Source organism: Staurois parvus, unplaced genomic scaffold (genome assembly GCF_062004578.1).
Source record: "Staurois parvus isolate SC_StPar_1 unplaced genomic scaffold, SC_StPar_1.0 ptg002241l, whole genome shotgun sequence".
In the NCBI taxonomy this organism is placed as follows: domain Eukaryota; kingdom Metazoa; phylum Chordata; class Amphibia; order Anura; family Ranidae; genus Staurois; species Staurois parvus.
Window position 1 is genome coordinate 29,500 of NW_028320037.1, and position 12,887 is coordinate 42,386.

General features: G+C 42.2%; 1 protein-coding gene across 5 annotated transcripts in view; it reads right to left on the bottom strand.

Annotated features, from left to right (window-relative positions):
* The window catches only part of LOC149431477 (sterile alpha motif domain-containing protein 11-like), a 234,234-nt gene that overhangs the window by 17,201 nt on the left and 204,146 nt on the right, over nucleotides 1-12,887 (bottom strand). For all 5 annotated transcript variants that reach the window (XM_089665563.1, XM_089665562.1, XM_089665561.1 and 2 more), the window contains exons 9-10: nucleotides 1,573-1,688; nucleotides 411-489 (exon numbers count right to left, since the gene is read on the bottom strand). In XM_089665563.1, the coding sequence (XP_089521689.1) occupies nucleotides 411-489; nucleotides 1,573-1,688 (195 nt within the window). The remainder of the gene's footprint in view (nucleotides 1-410; nucleotides 490-1,572; nucleotides 1,689-12,887) is intronic.

A 12,887-nucleotide genomic window follows, 5' to 3' on the forward strand; every position in this document is an offset into this window, starting at 1 on the left:
AGGTTTTTTACCTTCATCCATAGAATGAATGAAGGTTAAAAAAAAAAAAAAAAAACCATTCAGCCTTTACAACCACTTTAAGTATCATGCAATTGATTGGGAAATCTGTACATGGTTATAATAGCACCCTGCATTTTGTAGCTGTACAGTTAGTTTTTCAGGTTATAGATTCCATGGTACACAACATAAAACTGCTCATATTGACCAAGAGAAATAGAACATGCATTTGCAGCGTGCACTGGACAGCTTGTTAATACATTTGCTGTGAAATGTGTTGCAAACCTAATATGCTTTCTGAAATTCCAGTGGTGGAGTGTCCGTGTGCACAGTTGAAGGGTTGCTGATTGCTGTTTCTATGAAGTGGGCTACACTGTTATTTAAAGAATGTGAGAAATAAAATAGACAGTCACCTGGCCAGGTTCTGTTTCCGCAGAATTTCCTGCTGTCGTGCAAACATTTCCGCCTGGGCTGGCTGTAAGAAACCATAACCTGCAGAAAAATGGATAACACACTGTAAAAAGAAAAAAAAAAAAAAAGGGAAAACAGCGCCAGAGACTGTACTTACCGAGAAAGAAGTGTGCTGGTGCCGGTGTATTAGGTTGAAATTTGAGGTCCTCTGTCACCCTGCATACCCCCAAAGCAAGGATCTTCTGGTGCTGCAGAGGTTAATATGAGCAGCTGTAGCTGTGACACTCACCAAGTACCGATTATGCCCACCCTTTGCACGCCTGTGCTGCATTCATAGAAGCCATACTATCGGTTCCCACAATGAAAAGTGCTCTATGTATGAAGGAGGCAAACCTTCCATTCATCCACCCAGTCTCCTCTATTCACTGAATGTTTGTTTTTTAATTGTTGGAACCAAAACAATGATTTCTATGAATGGAGCACAGGGGCCAAAATGGCAGGCATAGCTGGCACGTGATGAGTGCCTGTCACAGCTGAAGCTGCTTATATTAACCCTTGCAGCAGTGGAATATCACTACTTTGAGGATATCTTGGGCAGAGGACTTGCGATTTAACCTAACGCAACAGCCACCAGCACACAAGACACTTTATTCAAGGTAAGTGCTGTCACTGGTGCCGTCAAAAACACTAAACGTGAAATTTTTGAGTATCTAAATCCCCAAAATAAAAATGTAATATATTGCAGCTTACCATTCCTTAGATGTAGTAGCTGCATGAGTGTACTTTTTCATGGCTTGTCTGTTATTTTTACCTGGTGATCCTGCCAGTAACACACTTTCTGTCCTAAGGGTGACAATGCTTACTAACTGTGCTCAATCCTTGGAGGATCAATGTTGTCACTCTAGGACGGGTAGTGTGTTAGGACTACAGAACACCTTCCACAGTCTCCCCATTTTCATAACACAGGTGGGAAGTGATTTATAGTTCATAGAACTTGGAATGGTGCTATTTAGAGTGTAGCACAGACAGAGCAAAGAAAGTTAGCAGCTCACATGCTTTCTGACAGGATCAAGAGGAAGTTTTTACATTTAATGAACAAATATAACAAAATACTTTTAAACTATAACAGGTGCCATCCTTTCATTTGGACGTATGGATACATACCTGGACTCTGACACAGAGCAGAGGGCACCCCAAGAAATGGTGGCCTTAAATGTGGTCCCAAGGCAATATGAGGAGCATTCTGAGGTGACAGCAAAGGGGGTGGGTGAGAAATTTCCCTGCGGAGAAGAATAAAAATAAATTTGTATTAAATGCAGATATCATATAGTCTTAGTCATACCTTCATACATTATGAATAGTTATAATGCCAGAAAAGTTATATTTTCACACCATTACAAGCTATTAGAATGTTCATAAAACCGACACCAGCGGTACAGATGGCCATTATAACAGTAAATGGAATCTCGTATTTGTCTTTCCATAATCAAGCATGATTGTAACATCAATATCAATTATAACTGCAAAGTAATAACTGTGATAATTGTGTCAGTAAATCGCTAAAAGAGTTTAATGGAAGTCCTTTCTTGCAGTACTGTCGGTTTATACATCATAGTTAGGGAGGAGGAGCTCTGCACACCATACACCGAATTCTTGTGTCCTAGCTGTCTGCATGAAAGGGGTAGGCAAATACCAGGTGTGATGGCACAAAATCGGACTTCCCCCAATTCCAGAGGCAGCAGTAGGTCCCTAATGAATTCAGCTTGGGGATAGTGATGCCTTGACTTGCGACATTATGGATACCTGAGCAGCCAATCACTGTCCATATAGCAGCTTCTGGGAATGTACAATATTACAATGGAGTCAGATGCAGGGGCCCAGATGTACAACACAGTGGTGCTGCCACACTGGCAGAGTAATAAGGTTATAAAAAAAATTAATGAGTGAACGGCCAGATGGATGGGTCTCCTACAACTCCATCTTTAGTAAGACAAATGTCTCTAATCTAGAGGGGACGCAGTCAAAACCACCAGCTTTTCCTTTTATGCTGCATTGTCTTGCAATTTCCTTGAAAATACACGTGTAGATATCCTTCCGTTGGTCAAAGTAGCCTAAATATGGTTAGTATTTTTTTAACAAGCTCTCCATGTTATTCTCCAAATAAAATTACTCATTTTTATAGTGGCCATTATCATCAATAAGGTTTCCCTTCCAACTGTTACTGTTGCCAAGTTGGACTTTACTTAAATGACTAAACTTAAAGTTGTCCAAAAATAAGGCCTAGAAGGGGGGGCAAGTCTATCAATCCAGGGTGAGTGTCACATGGAAATCCAAGACACCTGCATGTTTTCACTGCACTGACAGCCAAAAAATAAAAGAATCTGCTATACTACCCCAAATTCCTCCTCAGGTACAGCTTAATCAGGTTGTCTTCTCTCTTAGTTTTGTCACTAAGAGAGAAGACAACCTGATTAAGCTGTACCTGGTTCTTTGCAGCTTATATAGAGTTCACACAGCTCATCCCGTACCAATCCAAAATCTGAGTTTGAGTACTGTGAGACTACAGAACATTTGTAATTTTACGTAAGCAAGTGTAAATAACAGCACCAATATTAGTCCTAATTAGGCTAGAATTTGTGGAATGGCAATATAAGATGGCGGCTACCACAGTAGTGTTTTGGGAGGCATGCAGACTGGCTGTTGGATTACGGTTTCTCAGTCAAGCTGGCTATAAATGGATCGAAATTTGGCCAGTTAAGCAGGAACCATCTGTGGCCAGTGCCATTTGACAGCAGTTGGTTTAAGGATGGTCTACTTTTGAACGGGCTTGTTGTAAAATCTTGCTTAGATCTGCAGGCAGGAGGAGTGCCGCTGTCAAAATACAATGACAGAGTGAGGAAGGATTCCCCCGTTCACCTCAATTGTGGCTGGCTGATCAAAAAAAACACTGATGTATATGGCTAGCTTTCATCTCTAGACAGAAAAATATTAGGGATTTAATATATCGCCATGTGTGGATAATCTTTATTTCCATTCGAGGTGTACTATGTTGTATGGTCAAAAAATTTGACCTAGGTAGATTGAAATCTTGGCCTGCCCCTGTAATATTCCCAAATCTGGGGAACAATGGAGAGTGGCAGGAAAAGGGCCGTAACAGACTCACGAATACCAATATTCATGTTTACACCAGGATGGTTTTTACTTTAAGGTTACAGTTGGCATCCACCCCCCTTTCCTGCTCTAAGCCCCCACTTATCACCTCCCCCCCACCTCTCCCTTCGCTCAGCACTAAACTAATTGCACGGCTCGTGCTGTCTGGGAAGAGCGGCCATCGATTCCTCGCTGCTCAAACGTCCTGCTAATCGTATCAGCGCTCCGCCAGCTCCTCGCACTCTACTGGCAGCTCCAATTAATCTCAGGTAACGCAGAAAGTGACCTTCGGCTCCGAGCCGGGGCAGCAGCCAAGCGATGCTTATGTAATTACACCGTGAAGTGTGTAATCACCTGGCCTAATCCCCCAGGCCCGACAATTAGCCGAGGCCTCTGTCGCTGGGCTGCCAAGTGCTCTGCCACCCGGACAGCCTGCAGATGAATAACGGTCAATTAAAGCTGCATGGCGGGGGCGAGGAGGTGTCCGGTCGATGTAATTAGCTGTAATCATGGGGAGACGAGGCTGCCAGACGTGAGGCGGCTTTTATATAGGATGCAATGTGGGAAATCAGGCAGAATTTAACCATTTGCCTGCCTGTCAAACCCGGATCTACCCAGGACTACATTCAATAACACTTATGCATTAGTTCAACACTAATTCACCATACACACCTAACAAAATCTGCTTCAAAGCAACTCACATGTAACAGCCATCACACATATACATTCAAATAAACTAAATGATATATTCTATAAACATATCTGGTCTTAGCATAACAAAACTACAACAGCAAGCCAAGGAATGACCGTGCAGCTGTATGTTGCATAGATAAACATCTATAAAGATTGACAGGGTTCAAGGACACGTAAAGAGCCAGAAAGCATGTTGTCTCAGTGACAGAGGTTTTCAAATAATAGCTGGCCATTGTACATGTTTATGTAAACCCAACATTCCATATTCCTGATATGTGTCTGCTGTACCATGTACTGGTATGCTTCCTTTGTGTGAAATCCCTGGTGTTCCTGCCAGTCCCTCTGCTTTCCTATTAAAAACTGACCACACTAGGTGGTCACACAGGGTGGTCAGCTCTCTAGCTGTGCTGGGAGCTCAGCCTGCTCTTCTCCAATGATCAGACTTGTCCTAACACCACCCCCCACCCCTGCAGAGCCTTTCATTGAGAAGATAAGTGTAAAACGCTTCAGCCTTTAGAACCACTTTAAACTGAAACCAGCACACTGTCTTGCTGAACTTGAGGCACTCTGGACCTAAATAGCTGTAGTTTGAATAGTGTTCACTGCCTTGTTAAGATCACCTTAACAGTGTGCAAATTAAGAATCAGGCTATTTATGTTTTTTTGGGTTTTTTTGCACATCTTGTGGACTGTCAACAGTTTTTCATTTATCTGTGTCTGAAGAACGAATGTTCTGTGTGTGTATGTATATAGCAATACTACATCTGTACTAACCAATCACAACTGGAGAATTAATATTTAAATTTTACTGGTTGATAGGAGCATCATAAACAGTTGTAATTTAAAGCAAAACCCCAGGCAACATTTAAAGTTCTTAAAGATGAAATCTGGCAAGTTTTGGGAATTTTTCCTTCAATCTTTTGCCATGGTGATACAACAAACAATACAAAAGTATTTAGTATACAGCGGATAAAATGAGTATTGAACACGTCACCATTTTTCTCACTAAATATATTTCTAAAGGTGATACTGACATGAAATGTTCACCACTTTAGTAACAACACATGTAATCCATACATACAAAGAAACCAAAACAAATAAGTTCAGAAATTGTTATGTGTAATAAAATGCAATTACACAGGGAAAAAGTATTGAACACACTAACTGAAATTTATTTAATACTTTGTACAAAATCTTTTGTTGGTAATGATGGTTTCAAAACATCTCAGGTGTGATTTTGGCACATTCTTCCACACAAACGGCCTTCAAATCTTGAAGGTTCCGTTGGCCTCTTCTAGGAACTCTGATCTTTAGTTCTTTCCATAGATCATCTATTGGATTCAAGTCAGGTGATTATTGGCTGGGCCATTCTAGCAGCTTTATTTTCTTTCTTTAAAACCAATTGAGAGTTTCCTTAGCTTTTGTGTTTGGGATCATTGTCTTGCTGAAATGTCCGCCCTCGTTTCATCTTCATCATCCTGGTAGATGGCAGCAGATTTTTCTCAAGAATGTCTTGGTACATTTCTTCAATCATCCTTCCTTCAAGGACATGAAGATTGCCAAGACCGTATGCTGAAAAATAGCCCCACACCTTGATGGTCCCATCTCCAAACTTCACTGTTGGTATGGATTTTTTGGGGTGATGTGCAATGCCATTTGACATCCAAACATGGTGTGTATTATGGCATCCAAAGGGTTTGATTTTGGTCTCGTCTTAAATGTTGTGCAGCAAATTTGTAACGAGCTTCAACATGCTTTTTCTTCAGCAATGGAGTCTTGTGTAGTGAGTGTGCATATAGGCCATGGTGGTTAAGGGGCATTACTCATTGTTTTCTCTGAAACAATTGTACCTGCTAATTCCAGGTCTTTCTGAAGCTCTCCACAAGTGGTCATTGGCTCTTGGACAACTCATCTGATAATTCTTTTCACTCCTCTGTCAGAAATCTTGTGAGGAGCACCTGGTCGTGGCCGGTTTATGGTAAAATGATGTTCTTTCCACTTCCAGTATATGGCCCCAACAGTGCTCACTGGAACATTTAGAAGTTTAGAAATCCTTCTGTAGCCAATGCAATCAGTATGTTTTGCAACAATAAGGTTGCAAAGGTCTTGAGAGAGCTCTTTGCTTTACCCAACATGAGATGTTTCTTGTGTGACACCTTGGTAATGAAACACCTTTTTATAGGCCATCAGTTGAGACTGAACCAGCTGATAAATTTGCAATAACAAGGGGCAGGATTGCGTTCTAATTACTGATAGATTTCAGCTGGTGTCTTGGCATTGTATGCCTTTTTGCACCTCCCTTTCTTCGTGTTCAATACTTTTTTTATGTATCATTCCATTTTATTACACATAACTTAATTTATGAACATATTTCTTTTTGTTTCTTTGTAAATATGGATTGCATGGGTTGTTACTGGCATGTGGTGGAAATTTCATGTCAATAGTGCCTATATATAGAAATATATTTAACCACTTGCCTACTGGGCACTTATACCCCCTTCGTGCCCAGGCCAATTTTCAGCTGTCGCACTTAAGACAATTGCGCGGTCATGCAACATTGTACCCATATGACATTTTTATCATTTTTTTTCACATAAGTAGAGCTTTCTTTTGGTTGTATTTAATCGCCACTGGGTGTTTTATTTTTTACGCTATAAACAAAAAGAGTAAAAAATGTGAAAAAAGTTCTTTCTATTATACAGTTTTGCAAACAAGTGATTTTTCTCCTTGACTGATGTGCATTGATGAGGCTGCACTGATAGGCAGTAATGTTGGGCACTGATAGGCGGCACTGACGGGCACTAACTGGAGGCACTGATGATCAGTGCCGATCTCTTTTCTGGCAATTGCCGGTTCTTGGCAGTACTTTCCTACTACGTTTCCTACTGCAACTGCATTTACCTGGTGATCTACTGTGTCATTGGACACAGCTGTTTACGTGGTAAAAAGCCGCTGTGATTGGCCTTTTACCACATCACGTGATCAGCTGTGTCCATAGGACACAGCCATCATGGTGCGCCTCTGGGGACACGTGGGAGGGCGTGTTCTGGGAGGACGTCATATGACGCTCTCCCAGAACTAGACAACCGCGCTCTAGCCAACATTTGGCTATAGCCCGGTTGTCAAGTGGTTAATGAGAAAAATGGTGACGTGTTCAATACTTATTTTACCTGCTGTATATTCCTTTGTGAAGCCATATGCTCAAAAAGGAAACTTAATATAGAACACATTTATTCTGCGTCACCAAGCTCCACCTTATCATTAGGGGTATTGGACTTTGGTTGGTGATACAACAGGAAGTGAATGGAATTACCGCCAATGGGGGCAGAGGTTCTAACCCCCACCCAATTCTAACCTCAAAACAAAGTGTTATTTGGAGTTCCACTTTTAGATACTCAAAGCGGAGCTCCACCCAAAAGGGGAAGTTCCGCTTTAAGGACTGCTCCCCCGCTCCCCGTTAAGGATTGGCACTTTTGGGGGGGGGGGGGGAGAGGGGGAGCGGGTACCTGAATTTGACAGGTACCCGCTCCCACTTCCGGTCCGATCGCCAAGCGGAAGGTGTCCTCCCTCCCTGTAGTCTTTTGGGACACGTGACAGGTCCCAGAAGACTACAGGGCCATTCAGGGAGCACAGAGCTACTCGCGCATGCGCAGTGGGTACCCGGCTGTGAAGCCGCAAGCTGTCACAGCTGGGTACCCACACTGAAGATGCCGGCCTCCTGGAATACAGGACGGCCGGTGAAATGGGCTGCAGGGGAGACACCGCAGGACCGAGGGACAGGTAAGTGGCTGTTTTTTAAAAGTCAGCAGCTACAGTTTTTGTAGCTGCTGACTTTTATTTTTTGGCATCATGAGTGGAACTCTGCTTTAACTAATATTAAGATCCAACATGTCCCAAAAATAAGAAGTACAGTAATGGTTAAAATGTATACCCTCCTATGTTATCATTTCTGCAGATTAACTTAGAATTTGTAACTTTAACAAAAACAATTAAATTATTGAAAGCTTTCACGCTTATATATCTAAAGAAGGCCAGACATCTGAATATTTGTGTAAAATGTGGCAGAAGTATCATCAGATCTTGAAGTAATTTCCTATTCAGTTAACTGCCAGTACACATGACCTTTAAATCACTCACTATCCCCCCCTTCCCCCCATAAAAGATGGGCTGCCGTAACAGATCACGGCTGTTGCTGAATATACAGGAAATACTTGTACTCACTCCTAGAATCTGAGCAAAAAATGTCATCTTCAAACTCCTTCTAGCAAGGGCTTTGGTGTAAAAATTTGTGTTTGCTGTTTTTGTTATTGGAAAAACCAGCACGTACCTATAAACTGCTAAGAGGGGGCCTTGTTTTGTTTGAAAGCACTATGTTGCTACTAACAACCAATCAGATGCTCCCTTATACATTTCTAGGTTAGGTTAGGAAACAAAGATGCTGACTGGTTACTTGTGGCAACACAGACAGCTCTTTTTTCAAACACTATGATAAATGAGAGCCTATTGTGCGGCAGCAATATATAGAAATGATAGGCTAACCCAGCAGTCCGCCACGCTCTGATACACTGGTCCCTCGTGCACACTCAAACACCTCCGCCGCACAGGCTCACAGCCAAAATACATTACAGGGTTTTATAAGGCTCGCTTAACCCCACAACGCCGGACCCATGTGCACTGTTGCCATAGAGACGGTCCTCGCAAAACCACTGGAGAGGACGAGTAAACTTAGCGTGCCGAGGTCAGCACGCGGCAATTACAAGCTGCGTTTACATACTTCGCTCCCAGTGATTTCCATAATTGTAGAGAGAGGAGACTCGCCGCCTCCCCTCCCTGTCAGTCACTGAGCAGGAACTGCCAGCATTTCTGAATGTTTTTCAAATGCCCCATGTTAACCCCACGTGCACCAGGCAGCGCAAGGCTTGCCAAACACAAAGTGACATAGCATGTCAAATGAACGCCACTGTTTACTGACATTAGGAAAGTAAGGGGGGGGGGGGGGATTGGTCAACCTTTATGTTGATATCAGGCATCAACAAACTGAATTATTACTAGTTACATAGTAAGGTTGAAAAATACTCCATCCAGTTCAACCTAAAGACAGAAATAAATGAAAAGCCTGCATCTAACCTACAGCTAATCCAGAGGAAGGATCAAAGCCTTATAAAGCGAGGTCCAATAGGGGAGAAAATAATCCTTCCTGAACCCTCAAGGTAATCAGATGCTCCCTGGATCAACAGTCTTCAGTGTCATTACTACTAGTAATAGCCAGGAAGATTTTGTGCATTTAGAAACACATCCAGACCATTTTTGCAGCAATGTACAGAGCTGGCTAGAATTGGTTCCCATAGAAGCCAATAAAGAAGTCTTTTCAATAGGTGGAGATTCAACACTTCAAATTCTTCATTGAGGTGCAAAGAGTGCTCCATTCTCATTTGCAATGACCTTAAAAACCCCTTTCAGCAGACCATTCTTTCAAACAACAATCTTTCAATAACAGTATATGTGTATTTATCGTACTTTATGATTGTGAAATACCTGTAAAAACCTCCCTCGTGTACATTTCTAAAAGCCCCGGGACTGCTGCTGGGCACCGCTATCTTGGATAGGATGTCGGTAACCGCTGTAGACTCAGAGCTGTTACTCAAGATACTCAGGGTGCCGTGATGTGGCTCTGTGGCTTACGTATGTATTTGCAAATGTGTGCTAACTAAACCCCTGTTTTTAAACGCATGTTCTTAGACAGGTTAATTTGGTTTTTGATAGTTGGCTAACTGCTGGCAGTTTGAACTGGCTTTCTTATCCCCCTCTTTTGATAAGTTATACTTATCCATGTTCCTTGCTGACAATAGCCATTATTAGACTGGGGTAGGCTGGCAAGTTGAACTGGATAGTCCTATTTTTTACTTTGTGATGCCTTCCACGTTCACTGTTTAAAAAGCCAGTTATAGAGCTGGGTAGGTGACCAGTTTTTTCTTTGTCTGTTACTCAAGTGACACTGTATAGAATTCCCTTCCTCTCTTCCCTTGGCAGCTATATAAAAGGAGACAGGAGCTAGGCCAGCACAGACAGTAATTAGACACTCCCACAAGAGGAGAAGGCTGGGACACACAAGGAGGGAGGGGGCTGTGCTAGGGAATTCACTCTGCCTGAAGAAGTCAAATTTCCTAGTAAATTCATTAGCAAATTGCACTATTTAAGGCAAGTAAAAATGCTGGATGTAAGCAATTAAAATGCTTGCTTTTTCTGTGTCTTTTTTACTTGCAGTGTTTTAGGTTGGTGATAGGGTCCTTTACGATTCTGTACCAAGTTCACTGTATAGAACAATCATATTTATATAAGATGATCTTATCCCTCTCTTGCTAAGGTAGAATAAATTCAGCAAATTAAAATATTTAAAAAAACGAAAGGCACCCGTTCCACAACTCAGGTTTCATCAGTCTACTGTTCAACTAAACAACCCACAGAAACATATGGACGGGTTAGCGGTCTTCCTTGGAGGTTACCATTGGTTTGGGTCTCTCCACATATGATGGATCAGCTTGAGAAGCCAGGGGGCTAGATATGGGATTTGGGTTCTGGCACAGGGATTGCTGAGACCATCTTTGTATTTGAATCCTTCCAACCCCATGGTTCCAGTATCTGTGTCTCCGCTTTCTGATCCTCAGAGCACAGCTCCTCCAGCCATGCAGGGCATTAAGGGATTTGCGCTGCACGCTGGTAAATTTGATATGTCCTTTAACAGGAGACAAATGGTTCACAAGGTTTTAAAAGTATTGACTTTTCTTTAACAATAAGCGCTAATGGCCTTCAAATAATCAATACTTAGTCATTACAGGGTTACACATTATGCGGCTAAAATGATCTTCTACGTCGCTTAACCCTGTTCTGTCCCCAGGCAGCGATGTCGCATGCAAAGCCACTGCACACAGATCCAGTGACCAGTCAAGACTAGCAGACAGGATCTTGAAAGTTTTATCCAAAGGATTTTATTCATAGCACATGTGGATTCCTTATCGGTGTGTGGGGGACAAGTCACATTTCTTTGCTTGATTTACTGGCTAGGATGATTCTCAGTGATAAGGCTGGCCATAGATTATATGCTAATCACTTGACTCCCCCATCAACACAAGTCAGTGTTGAGGGGGAAATCCCCTCCGCTGCGCTATTGTATTCTGACAGTAGGTTTCCCCACCCTCAGAATACACTGATCACTGATAGCGGCGATAGCTGCCAGCAGTAATAGGGCGGAAAAAAAAACCCAGACAGGCTGACTGTACGGAAGTCGACTGACATATTGACTTTAGTACAACCAGCCTGCCCATAAATCAAAATTCATCCGGTTCCCTCTGAAGCCACTAGGGCATTCCTTTATTGATACTTCCTTTTTCTTCTCCCAGATAACTGTAAATACCTATTCAGCCCCATTATCAGCCTACGTCTAGTTCTGGTCCAGTCAAAGAATGGGCATGGCTTGGTTTTTTTTTAGGCATTACCTCCACCCTTTAATTTACTAACTTTTTTAGTATTCCTTATAGTTTAAGAAGAATACTTTACCCCCAACATTTCATATTCCTGATATGTGCCTGCTGCACCATGTACTTGTGTTAAAAAGTGTGAAATATCTAGTATTCCTGCCAGTCCCCCTCCTTTCCTATTTCACACTGACTACGCTAGGCATGAGAGCACATCCATCTCAGTATGGTCAGTTTTTTGGCTTTGTGGACAGCCCCTCCCTTCTCCCTGCACAGCTATGTAACCTATAAACTGTACAACTCCATTGAACAACAAAGTGAAATCTTTCAGGTGGAGGGAAGTGAAAATAAAAAACTAAAATAATATGTTGCATAAGTGTGCACACCCTTAAACTAATCCTTTTGTTGACACCCCTTTTGATGTGATTCCAGCACTCAGTCTTTTAGCAATATTTGCCCACTCTTACTTGCAAAAACACTCCAAATCTGTCAGATTGCGAGGGCATCTCCTGTGCACAGTCCTCTTCAGATCACCCCACAGATTTTCGATCGGATTTAGGCCTGGGCTCTGGCTGGACAATTCCAAAACTTGAATCTTCTTCTGGTGAAGCCATTCCTTTGTTGATTTGGATGTATGCTTTGGGTTGTTATGCTGATGAAAGATGAAGTTCCTCTTCATGTTCAGCTTTCTTGCAGAAGCCTGAAGTTTTTGTGCCAATATTGACTGGTATTTGGAACTGTTCATAATTCCTTCTATTTTGACTAAGGTCCCAGTTCCAGCTGAAGAAAAACCGCTCCAAAGCATGATGCTGCCACCACCATGCTTCACTGTGGGTATGGTGTTCTTTTGGTGATGTGCAGAGGTTTTGGGCCAAACATATCTTTTGGAATTATGTCCAAAAAGTTCAACCTTGGTTTCATCAGACCATAACACATTTTCCCACATGCTTTTGGGAGACTTCAGATGCGTTTTAGCAAAATTTAACCGGGCTTGGATGTTTTTCTTCATAAGAAAAGGCTTCTGTCTTGCCACTCTACCCCATAGCCCAGACATGTGAAAAATATGGGAGATTGTTGCATGTACCACACAGCCAGTACTTGCCAGATATTTCTACAGCTCTTTTAATGTTGCTGTAGGCCTCTTGGCAGCCTCCCAGACCAGTTT